Consider the following 27,525-nt stretch of genomic DNA (forward strand, 5'->3'; position numbering starts at 1 on the left):
TCGGACTTTCATCTTCCCCCGAAATTAACGGAAGGCAAAGTCACCAGCCTTCGTTTTCTTGAAAATTGACAGATCAACGTTCCATCGAAGTGGTGCTCTCTGACCAAATTGAGTGGTCGGTGGTGTCAAACAATCAGCCTATGCTAATATTAATCAAAAAGTTCACAAGTGGCAGCACCGCTCATGAATACAAGTTATATAGAACAGTCACTTGAGAAATGTAGTCGAAATACAAACTTTTACATTCAACGGGTAAAAACCAAGTCTTGCAATCTACAAAAGTAGCTACATGTATTGAACAACTACATCGTGAAGTTTAAATACAATGCTATTCAGGAATCCAGAAAGAAGAATGCTCCATGGCATGTTTACCAGCAAAGAAACAAGCACGCTCCAAAAATTGAAGAAGAATCCTAGTCCCAAGCTCAGGTAGAACCACTTATCTTCAAGTAAACGGTATCCTCCTCCTCTGTCTTGCTCAACTGTTGGCGGCACCATCCTATCTGCACTGCAATTCTTGTCCAGTGGAGCTCCGCCAAAGTTCATTGCCGATGAAGCAAGCTGACCAAGGCTCTAAAGCTGAGTGCTTTTTGGAATCTCTCCCGTCAAATTGTTGTAGGACAAGTTTAAGTTAATCAGAAATGTCAAACTCCTCGTGCTTTGGGGAATCCAACCATCAAGTTGGTTCATTGATAAATCCACAGACTCTAACCATTTCATGTTAACAAGTTCTGAAGGGATTCTTCTGGTCAAAAGATTTTTGGATAGATTCAATGATTGCAAACCGCGGAGGCTGGTCAGTTCCTCAGGGATCTCTCCTGATATCATGTTCTCTGAAAGGTCCATGATTACTACCAATCTAAGCATTATCCAACCATATTCTGCTTCTCTCCCCTTTGTCACCAACTTTACATTATCCAGATAAGTGTCGTACATCAACAATACCTTGTAAACATCTGGCGTGGTGGTCATGGCACTGAAATATCTTGGTATTATTCCGGAAAGGTTGTTATGTGCAAGGTCCAATACGTGGAGACTTTTCAGCTGACAGTTCATGAGGAATGTGTCCTGGAAGCTTATTTGAACGAATGTTCAGAACCCTCAAATTCGAAAGGCTCTCTCAAATCCATGTTGGAAGGCTTCCGGAAAGCTTATTTTGGCCAAGGTCAACAAGAAGCAAATTCGAACAGTTTTGCATGGACAAAGGCAATTCTCCAGATAGATGATTATCTTGCAACTGCAGTGCTTTCAGCTGTTTTCAGTACCCTATGGAGATTGGAATATTCCCAGTTAACTTGTTGCCTTTCAAGTTTAAAGTTAACAACAATTTCCAGTTCATCAAACAATTAGGAATTTCTCCAGTGAGAAGATTGTCCCGAAGATATACAGAAGTAAGTTCTTTTGGCTCGTCCATCCTATCACCGAAGAAGTGGATGAGAGATCCAGAAAGTGAAGAGTTTGCAAGATTTAGTATCCTTACTGAGGAGGAAACCAGAGGCAATGACCCATTGAACTGGTTAGAACTTAGGTCAATATGGCGCCCCACAACTATATTTTGAAGCTTCCCATGCATTTGGTTGTGGGAGAGATTTACAGTATGCAACTGCAAAGATATGTTCCAAAACCAAGTTGGAATGGTATCTGAAATTCCTGCATTGGGTAGGCTTAGAACCACCAATTGCGTTTGTGTTTGAAGCCACATAGGAAAATCAGGCCCTAGATGCCAACAATCCAACCATAAACGCTGAAGTTGAAAAGGAGGAAGCCAATCCTCTTGCATTATTGGCATCTAGGGCGTGAGCTGACCCTATTCCTTGTAAGAAATTATAAGATATATCGAAATCAGTCAGCATTCCGAGCTGACCAATACCTTCTGGAAGAGCTCCCTTAAACTGGTTGTGAGAAATGAGCAATCGGGTTAAGTGCGATAGATTTCCTAATGACTCTAGGATGAGACCTGATATTGAATTGCACGAGAGATCAAGGTGGATTATTCTTTTAAACTTTTCAACATGCTCTGTCAAATGACCTGAAAGATTATTAGACCCCAACAACAATGACTCTATTCGAAATGAACTGCACCCGGACAAACTCTCAAAGACTTCAGATACACTTCCATGGAACCTGTTGTGTGACAGATCAAGATGAATCAACTCACAAAGCTTGTCCAACGAAAGATCAGTTCCCTTGAGAGATGTAGTGGCATTTGTGGAGGGATGGATGGAAACTGAACCTTGGAAACCACAACTTTTGAGAGAAAGAGAAACTAGATTTGTAAGACTAAAAACCCATCTAGGCATCAAAGAATTAAATGGGTTCCCGAAAAGATCGAGGATGGAAAGGGAAGTAAAATTTATGATAGGCAGAAGAGGGGGAATGTGATCAAGTTGACAATAGACCATACGTAACTCTACCAAAGAGGGGAGCATGTTCACTGTTTTCAACCAGTTAGATGATTTGCTAAGATTAACAAAACTCATGTCGAGGTGTTTCAAGTGGGGAAGACCAGAAATCCATTCGAGATTCTCAGCCTTCAGTGTGTCATCACGGAGGCCAAGATACCGTAGATTTGTGAGGTTTCCCAATTGAGGAGGAATTAATCCTTGAAAACCAGCTTCTGAGATGTTAAGATATCGTAAAGTTTTAAGAGAACCAAAGAAGCTAGGAATCTGCAATCCTTGAAACTTGTTGTAACTCAAGTCCAAGTAGTTAAGATTCTTCAAATGGAGCAAAGAAGGATTTACCTTACCACCCAACCAAGTATTCCTATAGTAGTTATCTCCATAAGACTCATGGATATCCTGATGAGAATTGGGATTAGTGAGGCGGAGCTCGCGAATGTGACCAGTTAAGTGATCACAGACAACTCCAGTCCAATTGCAACAGTCTCCATAACTAGTCCATGACAAGAGCCGATTTGAAGGATCCTTAAGATCTTTCTTCAACATCAGAAGCGCTCGTTTCTGACCTTCTTTGCAAGGTACACCCGGACTTCCGCTGCGTAAACCGACACTGAAAAATGGAATAATGGTTGCAATAGTTAGAAACCTGATCATCAGAGGTAAACCAGCTCTCATGGGGCTCTCCATAAAGTTGAGTTATATGAATCAAGTATGAGCAATGAGGGTGTGTCTATATATATATATATATATATATATATTTCTAGATTAATAATTTCCACAACAAATTTCTTAAATAAGTTATATAATCTTTATTAAAGGAATATAAACTTATTTGTAGTCCACATTATTGACTAGATTTCATATCTTGAACGTCAAAGGTTGAAATATTTCAACATTTGACGTTCAAAATTTGAAATTGCAACGTTTGATGTTCAAGCGTGAACAATGAACTAGACTATCAATTTCCAGTTGTTAGAGCTTTGATTTAGATTGTACAAGTAGTTGTGCTCGCGTGTTGTTGTGGGGTTAAAAATATTGTCTAAGGTGTAGAAAGTATTGAAAATATGTGTCAAAGAATATTGTTTATACATATATTACATCTGCAAACAAAATATGCATATTGTTAGAAAGAAAGAATGTGTTTACAAACTTGTAGTGAAAAATATAACAGAATCCTGGAACACTCAAATTATTGAATTAGTATACAAACTTATGTGTATTTATACCAATACATACATGTGTGTGTTATATTTGGGGTCAATTCATGAATAAGACTAAATAGAGATGGTCTTTTTCACCCTGATGAAGTATGAAAACGTACGAGTATTTTGACTTTTACCACCAGAACAAAGAGCCGTCCTTATTCTTCACGAGTCAGTTCACCCCATACCATTAAGGACGGAGCTTGAAATTCTTCTAGTGGCGGCAACCCGAAAAATAACTAGCAAAACTTTACTATAGTATGGCTGCTTACACCCATAAGATAATGAGGATGATTTCAAATAATAACATATCACAGTTCCATCGTTACAAAATTGCACTGTAGTAGTGAAAAGTGGTAATGTGAATAGAAAAATCTTAACACGTGAGAGGGGAGAGAGGAGTTTTTTTGTTTGAATGATGGAACAAAAACACTTGTAAATCGTGATCGTATAACATTTAATATGGAGTAGAAGTAGTTTTTAGATAGTGCTTGATATTAGATACATAAAAATAAATAAATAAAAGCACACGACCGGAGTCTGAAAGTGGAATTGACAACAGTGCATGCTTCCAGTCCAAGGTCGACCAAAATTCAAATTTTTTGTCATCGTAATTTCAAAGAATTAGTCTTTTATTTATTTATACTAGCTTAAATAAACGTATTATGTATCACGATTTGACTTTGATCCCAAGATAGCTCTGTTTTCTTGTTCGAAAATTGCCCGTTTTTGCTGCCGAGGACATATTTGGTTCCATCAAATTTTCAAATGTCGTGCCTTCCTTCAGTCACCCGCAGGCCGGCGAAGGCGGCAAGCTTAGTAAATCCAACTCGTGTACAACTGTATATATATACAAGCGATAATGAGAGAGGAAAATTGAACTTACAACCTTCGAGACGGAAGCAAATGTTAACCATTTTAACTACAAGCCTTTGGACCAATGTGGATGGTTATCAACGATGCTCCAATCTTAGTCAAGCTGTTATCAATAAAAAAGTTGGCAATTGAAAGCAACAAGCAGGAGATGGATTGTAATTGTCTAGGAAAAACCAAAACCAAAAGTTTGAGTTCATCTCAGCATTTTCATATAAACAACAAAGCATAACTTCAAACTCTTATGTTCTCACGAAATGGAAAAGGTACGATAAAATAGAACTGCGGGCACACTGACATGTTTAGTCACGCAACATATTCATCCAACCTTCATGGCCGAAAGTTCCACGGGTTCCAATCACATCCCTCAGAGCTTGCAGGAAGAGCTCCAGCGTTTGATCCCCCAGAGTGCCGAAAGTCACAAGGAAACATGTTTGTTTCTGCGGCACCTAGCCCTAGTGAGCTTGCAGGAGGAGCTCCAGTGTTTGACCCCCCTCCACTCCGACCATGCCCAAACCATTGATCTATGTCTGACAAATTTATAGGCCTCATGCTGATTCCAGAGGCTGGTGTGCCCGAGCCTTGCCCTTGCTGCTGGAATGGTTTGAAGTCAGGTATTTGTGGTCCTATCTCCGCTTGCCTCAACCCGTTCAGACCTTGGCTTGCCTGCTCGAAACTATTACTTCCATACAGTGTGCTTCCACTACCACCCATAGGTTGAAATTGATGCTGTCCACCTCCAAAACAATTTGAGTTCAGCCCATGTGTGGAGCCAAAGGCTGGGCTCCAACTTGAATTAGAAATAATTGGAGGGCAATGCCACCTTATCGAAGAAGGCGGTGACTGGCCATAAACCTTTTCACAGTTCCCCCTTAGATCTGAAGCAGGCAGACCAGCTATAAAAGGATTCCTACCCCTACCAACATCAGTCCCAATGCTGTTGTTAAACAAGGCATTGATTGAGGGCACAGTCCCAATATACTGACCATTATGGTGCTCAATGTTTGTTTGAGCACCGGAGTATAGAGGTGGGGTGGAACTCCGAAGGATATTTGAAGGTTGAGTATTTATGATGCCATTCTGAAATAATGCCACATTAAGATCTAGATCACTAAACTGAAAGTTTGAAGTTGAATTACAAGGATTAAGAACTCCGGCTGTTTGTAACTTCTGCTCGGCAACCCCTTGCGCTGTTACAAGCAAATGCAGAATACTGAATTAAGTCCTTGATCAATATCTCATATGAAATAAGGATAGTCGAGTACTTTATAATTACTGTAGCCAAAATGTAAATTTCAAAGTTGAACTTGGGGCATGCGTAGTTTGTACTTACACCGACCCCTTAAAGGCATCCCATAAGTTGACCTATCAGCATAACTGTTCATGATGTTCTTGCTCCTCTTACCAGCTCTTGATATTTTCGAGGAACATACACTTTCAAAACTTTTATAATCTTTCTCGAGGGCTTCAAACAATTCCACCGCTAGATTTTTCATATCACAAGCCTGGACAACCATAAATTGAATATAGTTAAGGAGAAAATGGAGATTTCAAGAGCATAAAATGTTGGTCAACCTTGACGATAACAACAGTGCTCAGTGGACTGACCTTTCGATTAAAGATGGAAGATGGAGCGTTGTATGACATTGCATTACTGAATACCAAAAACACATCGTGCTGTACATCAACCAAAGGAACATCAAAACTAAAGCACCAGATTTGTGTATCAGTATTAACAATACAATCACAAATGTGATGGAATGGAACACAGTTTCTTTTAATCCTACCACCATAAAGTAGAACAAAAACTAAATTTGATAAGGAAACTTATGAACCAAACCCAGCCGACCTGTTTACGCCGAAACAAATGTGTATACACATGCTGACTCAAATTTTTCAGCAAATACAGAAGGGGAGAGGAGATTAAATACAGAAGCTCAAAAACCAGTTCTCTCTTCCGAGCCTTACTGAAAGGAAAAACAAGTAGAGAACTAAGGAGTATAGAAGCACACCTGAAATTCTTCCAGTGTTCTGTAGCTTCCTCCACTGAGTTTTTCTGAAATCGTGCCGAAATCCATTGGCTCTTTAATGATATCATTGTACCCTTTAACCTTTCACATCAAGAACCATATATTAGCAACTATAAAAGTATATACACTTGGAAAGACCATAAATAAAGAGGGCAAACCTCTTGTGGGTTTACTGGTTTTGCAAACATATTGTACAAGTCTTTCCTGTAGTTAAAGTTGAAGAAAGATAAAGGCATTAACTTTCTTGATGAGGAATTCACTGAAGAAGGAGCTAATCACTTATACGAGCAAAAGAAAAAAAATTTCACTTCGTAAATATTATAGCATGGCCAACTATATATACTCCCTAAGAAAAGATGTCATAACCCAGAGTTTACTTTTGCAGAACGCTAAGAAGCAGTTCAAGCTTCCCTGATTCTGGTAGAGGTGCCTCCGATAGTGCAGCTACTTGATTAAATACAAGAAAAATGAATTAGTGAGTCTTTTCCATCATAGCATAAATATATATAAAGTTGCAATTTAAATCTTAAGAGGAAAAGAAGTACATACCACCACCAGAGTTTGTACAATTGTTGTTGCTCGAATTACCAACCTACAATTTATGAACAAAAGAAAAAAGAATAAAAAACAATGACACCTGTGCAAAATCCACAATAAATAAACTTGTCCTTCCATTCAAAATAAAATAACTTAAATAAAACACAAGTATTTAGAAAAGAATGCAGAGTGCCTACCAGATTTTATTACTAAGAAATTATGCTTGATTAAAAAAACTCAAAACAATAAATTAATCATCATATAGTCTGATATATTTATTTAATATCAGGTATACATACATAAATATATACTATGTTAACACAATTCAACATTTCCACCTCTTGTTCAATAACTGTTCCAGTTTTCACAGCATTATTAAGGACACACCTCTGTTTTCAAAGGATGCTCATTTCTACTTGCAGCCAGATCTTGGACAGGTCTACTCTTAACCCTTTTTCTTCTCCGTTTATGGCAGGAATCATCTTCTTCAGAAGACACATCCTCTTCTGCATAACATATTAATGTGCCCTTACTTTCCGCCCTTGATTCAAGTTCCAACAATCTCGCACTTCTTCTTCTTTCCCCATTCGACATCATTGCTACTGCTATTTGTTATTTTCCAGTCTCCTGATCCATAAATCAAGTGATAAATATTAGGGATGAAGCATGGTAATTTCAAGAAGACTCTTAGATATTCATGTTATATATTCAATTTTGGAAAAGTAAAAGTGTCAGAAAAATTAAAGGCACTGAAATTCCTTGTGATTCCACAAAAGTTTAGTTTTAGTAGAAGGGTAAGGGTTACATCGGATATATTTGTTCCTAAACTAATCTGTGGGGAGGTTCTCAGACTTCACAAAACCAAGTTCATAGGTGCTCCTCTTACTACAAAACTCACTTAAGAGCATAGTTAGAAAACTCACTGAACTTTCATATTCTCTCACATCCTCTTAGATAGGAAACCATCACATCTTTCAGGCTTTTTTTAGATTGGGCCCCCTTTTCATCTCATTTAAAAAACTGATTTGCATTATAATCCACCATGAAAAATGGGGAAAAAAATGAATGAACTGATGCCACCTGATCTTAGATTTACAATGTGATGGAACACAAATTCAGGTATTACTCAACTGAAACATTGCAAGTTTTACAATAAATGCAAACCAAAAAAATCAAACCCACAATCGTATTTTACTCTGCAGAATGAAATATGAGTAATTATGTTAACTTTCATAAGCTAAATTTCTTATTTGCAGTGAAACATGAGTAATTATGTTAACTTTCTTAAGCTAAATTTCTTATTCGCAGTTCAATCTCCTAAAAGGACACTTCAGGGAATTTTCTAGTCCAATTCTAGTAGAATACTTATTCCAAAAGAACAACAGGCAACCTGTTTCTGCATCAATGAGTACTACCACCACCATATTTTGGCATTTTCCACAAAAGAAGATGCATAAAAAAAAAAATACTTACTGAATGACAGGCTACATAATGAACAAAGCAAATGTGTTTTTTCCTTATTTATTTGTTTCTTCATTATATTGCTAATTTGATAGACCTGTTTTTTCTATGAGGAAAATTTCTGTCTTTTGTACCTAGAAATCCCTCAACCTGCATTCTGGACCTGGATTCGAATTAGGGACATGGCAGAACACTACAATCCTTTGACATTCTAATTTATAACCAAACTAGAGTATACAAGGTTATCTTTTCCTCCATCCATTTGACTTCTCCCCCTTGGGCATGAACTGTTTAACAATCTGATAAGCAATCAGGTGTTGGAAGTTGGAACTAAGCTCTGATGCCAAAAATAATATGACTCTGGGTTTAGCTTTATATCCAGCTAGTGTGCTTGAAGATCTGATGCCAATGCAACTGGTTCCAAGCCTACTCCAAATCTATCATTTTTTGTACCAGCCACAACAATTTTTACATCAATGAACTTCCAAGACTACTCCAAATCCATCAATTCTTACCAATCACAACATTTTCGGCATCAGAGCTTCTCTAAGAGGCAAAATCTTAACGCATCAATATCATAAATTGATGACAACCACAACATAAATGATAGGATTGAATACAATTAAGCCCAAAACACCACTTGATATAAAAACAATTAAAGAATCAACAAGGTACAAAGCCCTTTGGGAAGGGCTAAAAAAAAAATTCACTCTTATATTTATGATTATCAGAAATACTCTTCCTTTCTAGCAGGACTCACCTACCAGCAGATTACCTTGATTATTGTAAATCTGATATCCGTGCAACTGATCTACTCAAAACAATTCACCACTGGTAAACCTTCAATCCCTTTATATCCTGATCATGGCAGCAAAAATTATTAGTGAAAATACAAAATCATAGAAAGATTATCAAAGAGCAATCAGGATCTGCAATTGTTCTTCTTAGACTCTCCTGCGGCCATCAAAACACAATTGAAGACAAAATGCAAGACTTTCATTCAAAAGTGATAGTTACCAATTGCTCTTCTTCAAGAAACCGACCAGAGAAAGAATTTATAAGACCTGCACCGCGATAACATCGATCCTCATTGCTCAAATAAACCCTAAGAAGGCCATTTTATAAAGCGCCTCAATAAATACCACCCCCATTTAAGGTAAGCTAGGTGGATTTTATTGGATATGAACGAATAATGACTAGCACGGGACACCCGGTGCATGAAACACTTTACCTGACAAATGCGTTCTGCTGAACAAGTGCAGTGGCATTTGTCACATCTGGCAAAACACTGATAGTGAGAATAATGCATGGTTCAAAAACAAAACTTAACAGTTAAACTCAGATTTACTTCTCTAAACTGCAGTGATAAAAGCGATTAAAATGAACAAGAGCTTTATTTTTTTCAAAAGTCATGTAAATGAAAATAAAATGAGGAGTTACAAATTATTACTTTGCTTCATTTCCATGTGTGATTTTGAATTCATTCCTCATAAGCCTTTACAAACCAAATCTTCACTATTATAGCAATTTCTAAGTAACTCTCTTAATGAATGAACAAAAATGAAAAACACATATCTAGCTTAGATATGATTTCTGAAAAATGCATCATCCGTTATAGAACTTTTGAACTAAATCAGTAAATGAAGCACTTGATAATGCCTACAAACTCCTTGTGTGTTTCCCAAATATACTTCATTCGTTAGAGACTAGAACTAATACACTATTGGACTTTTCGAAGCTCTTGATAAAACCACATTAGTTTCTACATCTATTTATTGATTAATGCCTTGTGCGCAATGCTTTCAAACACGAACCAATTATGTGATAAGGCTTGTTCATATGGTACATACTACAAAGAAAAAAGTAAGTAACAATTCATGAAGCTAAAAATCAAGTCAATTATGTTAAATTTTAGATAAAAACGGCACTTAAATAAACAGGAAAATGCAGACACGGGCATACCAGCATCCATCTCCGCAACCATTGGAAACCGACTTATGGTGGTTTGAACCAATCCCAAGTACTCAAGAAGATTCTTGCAATATCTACTCTCACTGCAAAATTAATTCAATAATTGCATAAACTGCCTATGCTGAAAATTAACAAAACCCTAAGAGAGAAAGAGAGAATAGAATAAAAATTATGGGTTTTCTTACAAATACTCACTCTCAAATTTGTAAGCAATGATGAAAGCCCCAGAATTGTTGGACCCAGATGAATGATAAGGTGTTCTTGCACACTCTGAGAGTCTGAAGATATTCCAAGCAGCTGGAGCACTCAAAAGTTGTGATCTTTTGGGGTAATTTCAGTGGTTCTTTGTATGAAGGGAGGATTGAGAGCCCAAAAGTCCATAACTTTGATGGGTTGCACTGAGCTCCTTCTTCTGGGTCGGCATCTGACACCATTATCGCCATTCAAGTAAAAGAAGGCGGTGCTGAATCGATGCTGCTTCTTTGGTCTCTGTGAATTTCAGGAAACATGGTGGAGGAGGAGGAATTGGATAAAGCTTGTATGGAATTGCTATTTGCAAATCGTCTAAAAAATCTCGTGATGGTTTCAATCCAAGTTACAAAGTTGCAACGGAAACAACATAGGCGCCAACTCAATCATGTTTCTCATAAATTTGGTACGACACTACGAACCTTTCCCACAATTTTTTTTCGTGAAATTACATTAATCACCCACATATTCTTACATTACATCAATTTTCTAGGGTTACACCAAGGAATTTTTGCCAACAATACAAAAAATAAAATTAAAATTAGGGTTGGGTTGGGTTATTCACACATTCTTTTACCTTCCACGTACTTAAATAAATTTTTGGTCATTTGATTGAATGCATTAAAGAGAATAAAAAAAAAATTATTAAGGGTATGCTATCCACACACTCCATTTTACTTCGCACACATCCTTTGATAATTTCTGTCCGTTGATCTTCTTCATTCATCTTATTCGATAGCAGAAAATTAAAAAGGTGTGTGAGAAGTAAAATAAGATGTGTGGATATCACACCCCAATTAATAAAGGATGTTGTGAAACGTAAAAAAATATGTGTGAATAGCACTACCAAAAATTGTTGTGCATTCTTTTCTCTTGTATGTGATTCCATGATTTTATAAGGAGATTGTTGTTAACTCCGTGACACATTATCATGCACTTATTTTTCTCTTATTTGGTTTATTAGAGAGAAGTGCATGATGACTTTGTTTGAATGCATTCCTCTCATCCGAATGTAATGTACATATTTCTTTTAGATCCATAGATCGTTCGATTATAAAGACAATGTAAATTTGCGAATTTCATTCGGATGCATATTATCGGCCTATTGGAATGACGATGTAAATTCACTAAGTTATGTCTGAATTTGCTTTCTGTATTGTTTATTTGGTTATGAAACAATTACTATTGATTTCATGAGTTTTGACACCTTCGAGTGAGATGAAATGCGAACAAATTTCAACTCCTAATAAATAACGAGTCATTTTTTATTACAAGTAAATCAAAACTTGGCATATGTATACAAATACTAGATAGTAATTGAGCAACGAAATTAAAAAAAAAACAATAAATTATATAAGAAAACGTTCATCTACATTCCACCATCCCACATTTTGCAGACATGACATATTTTATCTATATAATTCCGATCAACAAACACCTAGCTATCTGCTTGGGGTTTGGATTCCATCTGGACCCAAATTGTGAAGATCTTATTGATCCTCACATCTTAGTTATTCATAGTGTATCGTGCTGTTAAAAGTCATTTAACTTTTTTATTTAAAATTAAACACAAATACTATCTGATGAAAAATGGCCGCATGATATATGATAAATGGATAAGATATGAAGATCCCTAAGATCGCAGAGATGATCCTCTTCCATCTGCTTGAATCATTTTGACTTATTTTTCAATCAGTCAACAGATTTTCTGGAGAATAATATGTACACCATTTCCTGGCCCCACAATCATTTTGTAGGCAGGAGAATGCTTGTATTTTGGAGATAGAGAGAAAGAAAACTTGGAGATAACAAGTGAGAGCACAACCTTCAGTTCAACCATGGCTAAGTTTTTGCCCAAACATGTCCTAGGCCCCAACCCGAATGGGATATAAGCTTGGGGAAACTTGCATGCCTTTGAGACTCCATCGGTGAACCTCTCTGGTTTGAACTCATTTGCATCTGGTCCCCAAATTTCTGTGTCTCTGTGCAATGTTGGGATCAATGTCCATAAGCATACGCCTTTTGGAACGGTCATGTTTCCCACTTGAGTGTCTTCGAGTGCCTCTCTCGACACAAATGCGGCTGGCGGATATAGACGCATGACTTCTTGAATCACCATGGCCATCTGCATGGTCAAACAATCTAACATGTTATGTTTTCAGGTGGACTATTGTTTCAATGTGCAGACAATACTTAGTTGTACTGTCACACTGTCAATTTGGATCGTCAACTTAGTAAGACTTTGTTTGAATGTATAGTGACAACATAGTATGGTATCAGAACATTACTCAACATTGAACATAATTAACTAACATAACGAGCAATGCAAACACCCGTACCGTTTTCAACTGAGGGAGGGAGTTTGCGTCCGGCAGGCCATCCGGGCAAGCTTGAACCAACTCCGTCCTGATTCGGGCTTGCCACTCGGGATGTAAAGCGAGAAGCATCAAACACCAAGAGGCAGCAACAGCTGTGGATTCATGGCCTGCAAAATATATGTTCTTGCAGTTGTCAACTATGAAGCCCTTGGATGAACCTTTCCCTAGGGTTTGGTCATTGATGGCTCCCTCTAGTATTGTCTGCAACAAATCTTTTTGGTCACACGAGCCTTCTCTTTCTTCCACTGCCTCCCAGATCAAAGACTCAATCTCCCTCTCCAAACAGCCTATCTCGTTTGTCTTCTTCAATCCACTGCATTTTTCAGCATTTATGAATTATTTTTTCGTGTAGCGACAATCGAATGTAATCTAAACTGCCAACTACGCTCAGATCTGCAGTTTAGTGTACATTGTTAAATAATGGAAAGTTTACGTACCCCAAATTACTAAAGAGGAAGTTTTGCTTGGATATCACTTCTTGAAGACTTCTAAGCTTTTTGAAAATCTCTTTGCCCTTTACGTAAGAGCTTCCAAAACAAGCTCTTGATATAACATCTGCAGAGAAATCTCTCAAGTCCTCATCCACCTGAATCTCCGCTCTCACACTGCCTTGTGCTTCAATGGAGTCCTCCCATTTTCTAAGCAATGTCTGTCCAGACTCCAGCATCAGCCACACCATGCCCTGCCACATTATCTCAATGATAAGTCTGAGTTTACATATTAATCATGGAATAAAACATTTTTTCATTGTTCGAAATTTTGATTCGGAACCGGATTTAATTACCTTGACTTTGTCTGAGAAGAACTCAGGGGCAACAATCTTCCTTTGCTGTGACCAAACAATGCCATTGGACCTCAAAATGCCATTGCCAAGCATGGGTGCAAGTCTCTTGCTTACATAAGAAGGCTTGCCTAAATCCAAACTCATACACTGGTTCATCTCCTTCACTAGCTCTGGGTTGTTCACATACAAATGTTGCCTCATTCCTGTTGAATATGTGTACACTGGACCTGCAAGCATTTCATACTTCATGTCACTACTTTTCTTACCAACAGATAAAAGAGAGATTATAACTTGGAACATCTTTCAACGTTCGAAAGAGAAGTACAGTAAGATAAGAGCTTTTTTGATAATATTTATGCAGGAAACACTTTTGCTTGTAAGTGTTATTGCTGAAAACACTATTATTAGAAGCACATCGGAAAATTCATTAAAAATCTGAAATTTCTTCCCGTCATTCCTGACGAAACACTTTTGAATGTTAACTTTTTCTAACCAAATCATGTTAGAGCGTTTCTAGTTATGTTGAAGCGTTTATGGTAATTTGAAAGAACAGATATGAATTGATCATGAGCATATTAATACATGATTTGGAGGAGATGCCCACGTACCGAAGGAATTGAACAAGGTAATAAAGAACAGAAATGAAGCCCATTTTGATCATTCGAGTACTTCAGATATGGCCCTCCCATGGTACAACCATTTTAGTCATTACTTAATACTCATAAACCTTCATCTAAATCTTCAAACTTTTATAAAATAACTTTTATTTTTTGTTATATTATCAATCATGCCACATCAACAATTTTGGTTGATAATTTTGAGAATAAGAATTTTTATAATCTAATACTATATATTAGATGTGGCCCTACCATGTTCTAATCATCCTAAATAAAATAGTAAAATTCTAGTATATTGTATTAAAAATTTGTACAAAGTGGTCACTTAAAACTACGGTCTAAAAATATTTCTCTATATTTATAAGTGAGAGGTTTTAAATTGATTCTCACCAAAGGTGAATTCGAACCAAATTATTATGGCTAATCCATTGTGAGACTTAGCTAACTCTCCCGCTCATTTGTGTAGATAATATCATATGCATTAAAAATATAAAAAATAATATTATTTTACTTAGTTTAAAAAGTTGACATCCCATATTTAATTGTATCTTAAAATAAAGAGAATATACTTAGAAAGTAACAAGATTTAATATTTCTCTATTTGTACACCTTGGATTCTATTCATTAGTTCTTAGGTTCCGAGACATTGACATGATGTTTATTTATTAGCAAAAGAAATGTAATTTGAAAGAATGAATACGTTGTGTAAACCTTGGCTTAAGCATTTGCAGACTAGGATATTTTATTTTTACCTTCATTGTTAAGCGTGTGTTATTCACTTCAAATCCAGAAATTGATCATTGAAAAAGCTGTACTCATTCGGCATCTTGTACTTGCTATGTTTATATTAACAAATCTCCATTGCTTCTTGTCGGAAAAAAAAAAAAAAAAAAAACACACACACACGATATTTTTATCTACTTTAACTTATATAAGATTTGAACATGAATTTAAAAGACACATTGTTCAGACTAATTAGCTAAAGCGTAATATAAGGAATACTAAAATTTGAATTAAATTTGCAAACCAAATAATATATCACCAATATAAAATAAACACGTTAATAAATACTAAAATAATATCCAATCATCAACAACATCAGTATGTTTTTAAAGGAATCAAATGGTGACTTCTGCCAAACAGTTCACCTTTTCAGAAGCAGAGAAAAATCACAAACAACAATATATTTATGAAATTTAATTTAAAATTTTAATTTTTCTAACATTTATGCAAAAACATATACACAACCCTAAGATGGCTTATTTTTGACATGCCCTAGTCAAACTCTGACAGGTGTGTATGGAATCCAAGCATCTTAAAAATGGTTTGCATAGGCCAGATTCCGCCAAATCCCATTGACTGAGCGGGACCATTGACTCCCCTCTTCAATCTCCAAAATTTTCACAGCAAAAATCAAATTCTTATGAACTCTATTTTCTTCTTAGCTTTATTATATCCATTCATTTGTTTGGATTTATTTCCCTAATAAATTTTCTGTTTTCATGTTTAATAAAGAAAAAAATTTACAGACATGTGTAGGAGTCATAGCCTTTGTGTTACGTATAAAAATTCATATATATAACATATATAGCAGGCCACAGATAAATGCTTAAAGAACAAACATTGGATTGGATGGGACTAATTATAACAAGCAGAGAAGGATTAATGAATACCGTATTGTTTTCTCCAGTGTTCGAAGTATGGGAAGAGAGTGGAGGTGTAGTCATGGGCTACAAACTCAGCAGCCAGCAGGTTTGGAGGCTTCAACTCTTGCTGTTGTTGGATTTTCTGCATCTCGGGAAGATTCCCATACAGAAAAGAAGGTGCAGGGCCTTTGATGCCTTGCAGTCGGAGATTCCTTCTGACCCTCTCGGATTTTAGCCAAACAGTGCTGTAGAGGTGGAGGAAGAAGCCAACCAGTCCCACGACAGCCATGGAAGAAATTATTCTCAACAGAAGAGACACCTCCATCTCTCTCTCTTTCTCTATCTCTCTCTCTCAGTTTCAGTATGATATATATAGGCTATGAACCAGCAGAAATGTTATTATCAAACGTTTGTCATTTTGAATTATTGATGTAAATATACTTATATTTATTTTGAATATTATAAAATATGCTAATTGTCTAACAAAAAACTATTACCACAGTCGCTTAGCTCCATACAAGTAAAGATGTATTTATTTCTTTCTTAATTGCCAATCACATTATAAATATTTTATTGAAGCCAAAAAAAGAAAACATGTCAATTCTAGTTTGTGTGCAATGAAGAACGACTTATATATTCGATAAAAAAAAAAAAAAGAACGACTTATATATATATAAAGAGTTTAATATTTTTCTATATAGAACTGAAGCATTTACCATTGTATTCGTCTATTTTCTTCACTACAAATGAATGTCTTATTGGTTTTCGATTTGTCTTTTTTTGTTGTTGCAAAAGATGATCTATAAATGATATTCTAAAAGATAGATGGTTCGGATCATTAAAATACATTACGGAGTGAGCCTCACAAAAAATATGTGTTAAAAGTTATGTAAAAAAATTGGTACCAAGGTTCCGCCCCCCTTTTGTTTATTAAGCAAGTGATACCACCCTATCTATTCTAATTTGGATCCACTTTGAAAATAATTTATTTTTGAGAAATGATTTTTGAAGAATGCTAACTACTTTCCCTATTTACATTTTCTTACTTATTTATTTATAACTCATCACTTGACACGTATATTCTACTAACAAATTGAATTACATAATTCATGTTTTTGAGGTAGAAAATTAGAGCTAAGATTTTAATATATTAATTATATAATTTAATTTGTTAGTAGAATACACATATCAAGTAATGAGTAGAAAAGATACATAGAGTAAAGCAAATGAAAAAAAAGAGACACCATTCCTCACAATTTTATACATCATTTTTCTCCTTTTATATACCTAAATTTATTTCCGTCTCTTAATCCTTCTTGATTTTTCTTTGCTTCATTCGAATTTAAATGCAAATAGTAGCCAACTTCTCTGGTCCTTTACTTTGACAGGCAAGATATTGACATATGTACTAAATAATCAATGAGGAAAATTGTATGCAGATTTGATATGTCTGGCATTATTGATATAAAATAGGACTCTGCCCAGTAAATCTGTACTAAATAATCTGTACGTGGAAACACATAAAAGGTTGAAGAGCTTACCATGTTTAAGAGCATGTTTAAGAGAAGGGAAGAGAAGGGAAGAGAGAGAAAAATACTAAAATGATTCTCTTAGAGTAAGATTTTTTACTATTTAATAGTTTAACGTTAATTTTCATATTAATATTATAAAATGTAAAAACATAAAAGGACTCAAAGTTCACCGAAAAGTTTGCATTTGAGAAAATCTCTTGAGCATTTATCTTATTAATATGAATGGATTAGCATTATTTGCAAGTCGGTAGGCATGAAGCCCAAAAAGGAGCTGCAAGACAAAGGCACGTTTTAACTCTTTTATCATAATGAATGATCATGTACTTGTTATGCCGATGACAAGATTGATGAAATGGACAAAATCAATTTCGTTGAATTTAATTTTATTAGGGTTAGTCGGCAATCTTATACACTGATGTCCGCAAGTTAAATACGGTGCTGATGACATGCATTTTTACACATATAATAGGATCCAAAATTAAAAAATGGAAGTTTATGTTTTGCTACATATGAAGAGATGTCGTCTCCAAAATAATTTAGCTAAGTTAGTTAGAACAATATACTTTCCTTTTTACATCTAAATTAGAAGAATCGAAATTCATGCATGATGAAACAAAATGCTTAGAGCCTGTTACTTGCAACCACATAAGCGGTTTTCCATTTGTTGAGCCTGATAATGGACAAGGATCCTCTCCTGAGCTAAGGATGAGGATCCTCCTCATCAATGAGTGTGGGCCGTTGGATGAAAATCCAACGGCTTATTCATCCAACGGCTTCAAATAAGGAAGTCCCTTTAAAGTTATAATAATTGTAACCGTTGGATTTTTATCCAACGGCCCACATCTCTTAATAAGGAGGATCCTCATCCTTAGCTCAGAAGAGAATCCTGGTCCCTTATAATGGTACGGGGATCTTGCGAGGGAAAAAGGCCCACGATTTTATTGTAAATGATTTATTATTTGTAAAAATAAAAAAAATAAAAAAAGCATCGATAACATTTTAGTAAAAATGGAGCCCAATTACAAAGTGAAACCTCTCTCACACCAACCATTTTAGAGTCAAACGAGAGTGGGTGAGGTTGAGTCCTATCCCAAAAAAGAAATATTTTTGCTCATCGCTTTAAGGTAGTAGTGATGTCTATCACTCCATAATTACCGTTGGATGAATTTAATTTAATTTATTTGTTACATAAATTTTAAAATTCAAATTAATCCAACGATAATTAATATAGCGGTGAGCAAAAATTACACTCTCCCAAAAATAAACTTCTTCAAATTTTGTTTCAAATTAGCAATAGCACATGCAAGAAAGTAAAAGTATTTGATACTTTATTTGAATCCAATTTTTTAAATTAAAAAACACTTGTATAGTTTTAGGTCTTAAAAATTTATTTGGTATGACTATTTTACAAAAATGAACTCAAGATTAACTTAAAAACATTAAAAATAGTTTTTAAAGTCTTTAAACTTAAAATCCATTTTTTATATTTTCTCTCTTCCCCTCTCACTCCAAATCTCTTTCTCTTTTCTTCTCTCTCTACACATTTCCTTTCTTTTTCTTCTTTCTCACTCCTCTAGTCTGCTCTCTTCATTTTCTATCTTCATTTTCTATCTTCTTTATCTCTTCCCTCTTTCTTTTTATCTCTTCTGATCCTTTCTCTTTCTTTCTTTCCCTCTCTCTCTCTCGTCCTTCTCCCACTCTTGCGACCTTTCTCTTTGGATTGCTTTTGTTCACTCTAAGTTTTAAGATGTAAAATTTTTAAATCTTATATCAAATAAGTTTTTTAACCTTAAAGAAATTTATTTTTTTAGAAATAATGTTCTTAAGAAATATTTTTTTTAAATTATGAATTTTTTTGAATAAGACACCGAACAGATCATAAACATCTCATCGATATTATCTTAATAAAGTATTTAAAATACATAGACTAAATAATGGATTTTAATCTTGGAATAATAGATGGCGACTCCAAAACTATGTGAATCACACGCTTCGAGTCCCTTCAACAACCATCACTGTTGTAGATGCACGCGGGATGGGCTATAGTAATATGGGAGTGGCAACAGTGAAAGTGGCGATCCCGGGCTCCACCTAAGCTAGCTAGCTAAACCATTGGCGAGCGGAAATAGTGATTTACAAAGGAGGAGGATTATTTCCCCTCTTAATCTCTTTTCTCTTCTCTTCTATTTGAACAGTCATGGTTAAATCACGTCAACATTTTATATTAATTTTTTTATAAAGATAATAAGATAAAAAATAATGTGTGAGAGAAGGGGAGGGAAAGAGATGATAATAGAATGAGAAAGAATCCTACTCTATTTACAAAACATTAAGGGGTGTAGTCAAACTAAGATTTTAAATGATTTTAAAAGTGATAAATTTGATAGGATTTAAGAGGATTAAAGACTCTTATAAAATTCATATGGATTTTAAAGAATTTGAATCGATTGTGGTGGATTGTGGGGGAAAGATTTGAAATCCTAGGGGGTGAGGTTGAATTCTTTTTAGTTTTGGTTATACATACTTTTTGCTTTCAAATCCCACAAAATCCACAACTTAATGAAATTCTCATGTATTCTAAAATCCTTTAAAATCTTTTAATTGACTACACCTAGATTTTAATGGATTCTAAAATCTTTTAATTGACTACACCTAGATTTGAATGGATTCTAAAATCCTTTAAAATCTTTTAATTGACTACACTATAATTTTAAAGTCTTTTAAAATCCTCTCAAATCCAAGTTTGACTACACCCATTTAACTACATGAGAAATGCAAGTATAATTAACTTAATTAGTTTCAGAGAAATACTAAAGAGACACTTTTAAAAGTGCGACTCTTTATGGACTTTCTGTTACCTCATTTTTTTGCATAATATTTTATAATGTTAGCATGAGAATTGACGTCAAACTTTGAGGTGTCAGAGAGTCCATAAAAAGTTTTACTTTGAGAAAGTTTCCTTAGTACTTCTCTTAGTTTGATTAGCATTACCCCAAAATTGTCTTAGTTTTTTTTTTAAAACAAAAAGTTTAGGGGAAGGGCATGATATCTTATCTCAAGGACAAGTCATACCACAAGTCTTTTTGAAAATTTACATAAAGATCTTAGCTCCATAATTTTTTTGTTTTTATAAATTGCCCACCACAAAAAAATTGTCTACATCGAAACTCGCTAAAGACTATCTTAATTACTAAAAGAGAAATGTTAAGGAGACTCTCTCAAAAGTGAGACTCTCTATGAACTCTATGTCAATTCGTGTTTTAGCACACTATTTTTTGTAATGTTGGCTCGAAAATTGACGTTAAACTGTGAGATGATAGAGAGTTTATGAAGAGTCTAACTTAAAAATAATATCTTAACATTTTTCTTACTAGAAAATAACACATGCGTTGCAATTTGCACACACTCATATGTGAGAAATTGACAAAAGATCTTCGAGGTTCCTAATTACTTTTTAGGACCACTTTATAGTTTATACTTGAGTTATCTCATATATCTAATGGACCACTGATGTGACCAAACTTATCTTGTGAATTGATCTTGTTTGAGAGGCTTTGAAACTATCTTCTTGTTTCCAACTCTCAACTAATTATGCCCTAATCGCACTTGCGGCCGAGATTGTTTGTTATACGAACATACAGAGTGTACCGTTATATTAGCACAACTATAATGACCTAATAGTTCAAATCACTATTATTAATTACGCGAACACATTTTGAATTACTAAATTAACATAATTTAATGATCCATGCAGCTATTGCACGAGAAAATTCCTCTCAACATTGTACAATTACGCATATCATTATTATTTTTATCCAATTACTTCTTGGATTACTAAATCAACGTAATTTTGTTAATCTACGGTTCAAACAGTTATTGCCAGCTAATGGCTATTGGTTGTAGGGGACTATTGGAATAGTAGCACAAGTATGATGCTCCAATAATCAGCAATGTTGTTATGCATTATTGAGTACAATAGAGAGGACGAGCTCTTACGCAATGAAAATGTTGTTTTTTTATGACCAAAAGATCATTGGTTTGAGTTGTAGAAATAGTTTATTTACAAAACAAGCTAAAATTATGTACAATAGACGTTCATCTTTCGATCATTGTAAAGCATGGGGCTTTATTAGCTTTTGAGATCGTCTTTTGTTGGATACATGTAGAAAGTAAAGAACAGGAACAGGCGGCCCGCGCCGTCCTTGGAACATAGGATTGCCCCGTGGCTAAACAATGTGTGGGGACTGGGGGTACTCCCTGTTGTCCATCAGACAGGTTAGGGTTCTTCGTTAATCAAATAGTCCTTCACTTTAAGGACAAGAGCCAGCCACGTTCCACTTCATCTCAACAATTTTCAACCATACAACACACACACATGGGCGTAGAGAGGAATGATGGGGATCCACCATCTTAGAGAAATTACAGAATGTGTTCAGTGAACTCAATTGTCAGTTTCACTGGTGAATTGTCGGGTGAATGAACGCGGTTGTAGCTGTTAGATTGACGAGTTCATCTTCTTTTTTGCGTTGTAATTTATCATAAGCAGTTGAGTTTATGTCAGCACGGTAGTTTTAAATGCCAAGTCTGTACATGCTAACCGTCGCTTAAGCCAACACCATTTTACATGCTAGGTTGACGAGTTCATCGTTCTTTAGTGCAATATAATGGCGTGTTTAAGTATCCGTAATTGGAATGAGAATGTGGAATTGAATTCAAATTACGGAATACTCCGGTATTTACTAAACATGGAGGAATAAAAAAAGCAGTGGGACCCACACAAATTTTGGAATTCAATTCCTTGTATTGGTTCCTAAATATAGATGGTAATCTCATTCCTGATTATTTGGGTAATCGGAATGACACTTTTGTTCCCTTTATACCCTCACTTACTTTTTTTATTTCCAAGACTATCCTTTATAAACCCATTAAAGTATATAAAATATTTGATTTGGGACAAGGGCATTTTAGTAATCATACTGGTTTATATTCCGATTCTGCTAAATTAGTAAACAGCTTTATGGAATTCTATTCCGATTCCAGAACATTTAAATAAACAGCTTTAACAGAAATATGATTCTGATTTCTCCTCATTCCAACTCCTTAATTCAATTTATCCTCAATTCAATTCTCGCTCAATTCAATTCCTCATATTTTCATTACCGTTACGTAAACGCGCCATAAGTTCGTCATAATCTATTGCATTTTGTCTAACACAACAGTTTAAACAATCACTTTTGCACGGTAGTTCTTAAGTAAGAACATAATTGTAGCCGTTAGATTGATGAGTTCATCATTATCTAACCATCCATTCGTGTTGGACTGTATGGTTCAATAATTGGTTACACCAAGACAGAAAGAGATCTCTTGGTTGGATAAAGTGGTGATACTATCTTGTTACTTCCAAGAAGAGAGAACAAAATACTAAATAACGTTATACTGTATTCATGTTGTACCAAACAAATCATTCTTTGCCATTTCCATACATGCAATTTCAAAGTGCCGTTTGGAATTTAGGTATAATGCATGACACTACAAGATACTTACGCATTTTTTGAAACCGTCATTAGAAGAAAGCATTTTCAGATAATCAAAAAGTGTTTTGTCGCGATATGTAAGAAAATAAAAAAGTGCTTCTAAATTATAAAAGAATTTATTTGTGCTTGCTAAAGAAATAACTCTTCTTTAGAAGTCACTTGGAATTTTAAGAAAACATTTGTTGCGCTTCCAATAAATATGTTTCTAACAAATCACTTACGATCATTAGTAGTTCTTACACAAACACTTGCACCATGTTAGAGATTACAGACTCGTTTGTAATTACTTTTAAAATGATTGAAACCTCTCTTAGTGAAAATTTTTTTTGAATCAATTTTTATAAAAATGCAAGTAAATCTTGTAAAAACACTTGAAGTACTTTTGAAACCCAAAAACATTTTCATCTCAACATGCTTTCAGTCATTTTAAAAGTATTTCCAAGCGAGCCCTACTTATAGAAGAGCTAAAGCATCTTATGGAAACCAAAAATGCTTCTACCTCCATTTGGAAGAAAACTTGGAAGAGCTTATGAATCATAAAAATACAATTTCTGGAGTAGCACTTGCCATGTGCTTCTTTCATTGAAGCACTAAAGACCAAAAAACCAAATTCACAGTTTGGGCTTTAAACCGGGCTTCCAAATTACAATTGGGCATCATGATAACCATCCGAAACCCAACAATGTTGGTCTAAACATTTGGATGGGCTCGTTCTGATCCAATATTTGATATAAAAGCCCACCAAACCGCCGTCGGTAATTGCCGTCTACTTTTCCAAAAAGAGAGATTTTTGAAAATGGATCAGAGCAAGACACACTGAGCATCCACAATCCGACAAACAAAAATCTCCCTCTCCGTCGCAGAGCTCGACCTCCGAGTGCTCCGCTTACAGAGAGGGATAGAGGGAGACGACGCCGTTTTGTCTCTGAAATTAGGGTTGTGTGTGTATGTGTGTGTGTGTGTGTGTGTGTGGGTGTCTCTGCAGCTAAAGCCCTAGATTTTTTGTTTATTCTCCTCCCGAATTTGCTTTCCTTGAGTTTTTAGGGTTTATGCGATGCTGCAAAAGATAAAAAATTGGGTAATTAGAGAGGAATTGGAGGAGTAGATATGTGTTACTCTCTGGTTCTGGGTTTGAAGTGAGTTTACTGGGGTTTTTCTGTGAGAGAAATTGATGGAAGGGGGAAGGAGAATCTCGGCGAGTCCTCGGCCTTGCAACGGTAGGAGAGTGGTGGCGAAGAAACGACCTCGTATTGGTGGGGTTGATGGGTTCGTCAACAGCGTTAAGAAGCTTCAGAGGCGCGAAATCAGCTCCAAGCGCGACCGTGCTTTCACTATGAGCGATGCCCAAGAGAGGTTTCGCAATATTCGCCTCCAGGTACTCTTTCTATCTTTGATGCCTTTTTACCTGTTATGCTTGGTTCGATGGTTTTCATTTAATTCGAAAACCAAAACTAAGTAATGGGTTTTTGTTGATAAGTTATTAGGATGTTAGATCCTCTCACAAAACTTGAAAAAAGGGGGTTTTGCTATGAATTTTTTGCATTTGTAGCTTAATTTTGATTGATCTTTCTGTTAGCTGTTAAGAAATGGATTTACTTTGTCAAGTTCCCTAGCAGAAAATCCTTCCTATGGCATTCAATCAACATAAACGTACTTATGCTTCTGTATTCGTGTGTGTGAATGTTTTAGTTAATACTTCCTGATTAGTTTGGGCAAATGCATCTTTTATTCATGTGAGGTTCTTACCATCAAATTTGTAGTGCCACGAGTAGTTGTTCTGGGTCGATGTCGTGTTTCTAATGCCAACACTTGAAAGCATGCTGTATAAAGAAGTACCACGATGCAGTAAGGAAGTTTTGAGTTTCAAGATTGGTGATTTGAATTTGTGCTGTCTAGTTGTCTCATGTTATTGTGTACACATGCATTTGAAATATGAGTGGAATTTTTTATTTTTTTACTTGCGGTGTTAGTGTGTGTCCGCAAAATCTAATTTCTGCTTGTCATGATATTTGGATGCATAGGATGAATATGATACGCATGATCCGAAAGGTCATTGTGCCATGGTTCTGCCTTTCCTGCGAAAGAGGTCCAAAATTATTGAAATTGTAGCAGCACGTGACATTGTGTTTGCCCTCGCACAGTCTGGTGTTTGTGCAGCATTTAGCCGAGGTAGTAGCTGTATTAGCTGTATTTCTGATCTTATATTGCATGCACTAGTCTTGTAACCTATAAATGTTTGAAAAAAAGGGAATATGTAATGTTTATATTGTTGTATGCAGAAACCAACCAGAGAATATGCTTTCTGAATGTCAGTCCTGATGAAGTGATAAGAAGCTTGTTTTACAATAAAAACAATGACTCACTTATCACTGTCTCGGTTTATGCTTCAGACAACTTCAGTTCTTTGAAATGCCGAAGCACAAGGATTGAGTAAGTAAAATTTCTCCACGCTCCCCCCTTCCTTCTAGATACACAGAAAAGGAAAGGAAGTTCAAAAGAAATGACAGTGTAGTTGTCCCAATTTACTTCCCTCTTCTCTTATTTCTTTCTGAATATTCTGTCAAATTGTATGATCCAGATACATACGAAGGGGTAAACCAGATGCTGGATTTGCTCTTTTTGAATCCGAGTCACTGAAATGGCCTGGTTTTGTAGAGTTCGATGATGTAAATGGGAAGGTTCTTACTTATTCTGCACAGGATAGGTAAAATATTCTGTCTTATCGGTCTTTGTTTTTAATACACTATTGTCTTCTTGATTTGATTTACCTTCCTTATGCTTCTATATTGTTACCAGTATATACAAGGTGTTTGATCTGAAAAACTATACAATGTTGTACTCCATATCGGATAAGCATGTCCAAGAGATTAAGATCAGGTAAGCTTAGTTCGGACGCCTCTTCCTTCTTAAACATGTCTCTGTGTGTGGCCACACACTCGCACTAGTGGTGGTTTATGCGTTTGGTACTCCTTTTGTTATTGCTTAGTGGACATTTATGTTGCTTCTGTTTTCCAATTTTTCTTTTGTTTCTGTTACAGTCCTGGGATCATGCTGTTGATTTTTACTAAAGCTAGCAGTCATGTTCCTCTTAAGATTCTGTCTATAGAGGATGGTACTGTTCTCAAATCCTTTAACCATCTCCTTCATCGGAATAAGAAGGTGGATTTCATCGAACAGTTCAACGAGAAGCTTCTTGTAAAGCAAGAAAATGAGAACCTTCAAATTCTTGATGTGAGGACTTTCTTGATATCTTGCAGAAGTACTATAATCTATTCATTTGGATTTACACGTCTGACTGCTATCATCTGTAGGTTCGCAATTTTGAGATGACAGAAGTAAGCAGAACTCAATTCATGACCCCATCAGCCTTCATATTTCTATATGAGAATCAGTTATTCTTGACGTTTCGGAATCGAACAGTGGCTGTTTGGAACTTTAGAGGAGAACTTGTGACTTCATTTGAGGATCATCTTTTGTGGCATCCCGACTGCAATACCAATAACATATATATTACTAGTGACCAGGATCTTATTATTTCTTACTGCAAGGCTGATTCTGATGATCCATTGTCGGAAGGAAATGGTAAAGTTGTTTTTTGCCTTACTACCACTATCTGATCTGATCTTTGACTATCCACCACTGGATCACCATTGGAGATCTAATTGGATGGAGGGTCCATTACGTCTTTGAATCTCTAACGCTGTTTAAATCTCTTTTGCAGCCGGATCCATCAATATCAGCAATATCTTGACTGGAAAATGCCTTGCTAAGATAAGAGCTACCAACAACGCTGAAAAAGAATGCATTTGTAGTGGTGAGGCTTGTGGCAGCAGTTGCAATTCAAAGAAGCGGTCCCTTTCCTCCCGAATTAGGAGTACAGTTGCAGAAGCCTTGGAAGACATTACTGCCCTCTTCTACGACGAAGAGCGCAACGAGATCTACACGGGCAATAGGCTCGGTCTAGTTCACGTATGGTCTAACTAATAGTTTCTCCAAGTTTATTCTCCATGTCCATTAGATTCTTTCTTGGTCATCTAGATGTTTGATTTGATCTCGCTGCCCCCCACCGCAACAACTCCCTAGAACTGTACCATTAATTCCCTCTTGTACCCTTAATCCCTTTGTTTTACCTTAAATCCGATTTCGTTCCTCGTGTCTGTTGAGCTTGAGAACTTCTTGTACCATTAGTCTCTTCGTTTTACCTGAATTCCGATTTCTTTCATGGTGGTGTAATATAAATGTAGAATTGAGTTTGCCTCGGTCCTTCGGACGCTCTTTTTATCTAATTTTTGGCACTCTTTTAACTCTA

The 27,525-nt window shown here is 35.8% G+C and overlaps 3 protein-coding genes and 1 pseudogene across 17 annotated transcripts; 1 reads left to right on the plus strand and 3 right to left on the minus strand.

Moving 5' to 3' along the window:
• Nucleotides 1-221: 221 nt before the first annotated feature.
• On the minus strand, nt 222-3,089 carry LOC103406465 (receptor-like protein EIX1; annotated as a pseudogene).
• Nucleotides 3,090-4,608: 1,519 nt separating this feature from the next.
• Nucleotides 4,609-11,110, minus strand: LOC103406466 (uncharacterized). Of its 15 annotated transcripts, none has more exons than XM_070825766.1 (13): nt 10,672-11,110; nt 10,468-10,559; nt 9,737-9,782; nt 9,523-9,569; nt 9,281-9,363; nt 7,432-7,668; nt 7,057-7,099; nt 6,885-6,951; nt 6,666-6,711; nt 6,490-6,588; nt 6,086-6,154; nt 5,811-5,982; nt 4,609-5,667 (listed from the first exon to the last, which is right to left on the minus strand). In XM_070825766.1, the coding sequence occupies exons 6-13, from the start codon at nt 7,639-7,641 to the stop codon at nt 4,808-4,810; spliced, it is 1,566 nt and encodes a 521-aa protein (XP_070681867.1). In that variant the 5' UTR covers nt 7,642-7,668; nt 9,281-9,363; nt 9,523-9,569; nt 9,737-9,782; nt 10,468-10,559; nt 10,672-11,110; the 3' UTR covers nt 4,609-4,807. The 15 variants fall into 15 exon arrangements, with proteins under 15 accessions (XP_070681867.1, XP_070681833.1, XP_070681874.1 ...); XM_070825732.1 differs by having other exon boundaries at nt 6,885-6,954; nt 7,432-7,670; XM_070825773.1 differs by having other exon boundaries at nt 5,817-5,982; nt 7,432-7,671.
• Nucleotides 11,111-12,059: 949 nt separating this feature from the next.
• On the minus strand, nt 12,060-16,560 carry LOC103406468 (cytochrome P450 714A1-like). The gene is made up of 5 exons (XM_008345453.4): nt 16,178-16,560; nt 13,888-14,114; nt 13,541-13,785; nt 13,065-13,416; nt 12,060-12,850 (listed from the first exon to the last, which is right to left on the minus strand). The coding sequence occupies exons 1-5, from the start codon at nt 16,473-16,475 to the stop codon at nt 12,422-12,424; spliced, it is 1,551 nt and encodes a 516-aa protein (XP_008343675.2). The 5' UTR covers nt 16,476-16,560; the 3' UTR covers nt 12,060-12,421.
• Nucleotides 16,561-23,865: 7,305 nt separating this feature from the next.
• On the plus strand, nt 23,866-27,525 carry LOC103438463 (uncharacterized). The gene is made up of 8 exons (XM_008377006.4): nt 23,866-24,591; nt 25,238-25,385; nt 25,496-25,646; nt 25,795-25,920; nt 26,013-26,093; nt 26,255-26,447; nt 26,528-26,798; nt 26,938-27,525. The coding sequence occupies exons 1-8, from the start codon at nt 24,388-24,390 to the stop codon at nt 27,198-27,200; spliced, it is 1,437 nt and encodes a 478-aa protein (XP_008375228.1). The 5' UTR covers nt 23,866-24,387; the 3' UTR covers nt 27,201-27,525.

Source organism: Malus domestica, chromosome 01, assembly GCF_042453785.1.
Source record: "Malus domestica chromosome 01, GDT2T_hap1".
Classification (NCBI taxonomy): domain Eukaryota; kingdom Viridiplantae; phylum Streptophyta; class Magnoliopsida; order Rosales; family Rosaceae; genus Malus; species Malus domestica.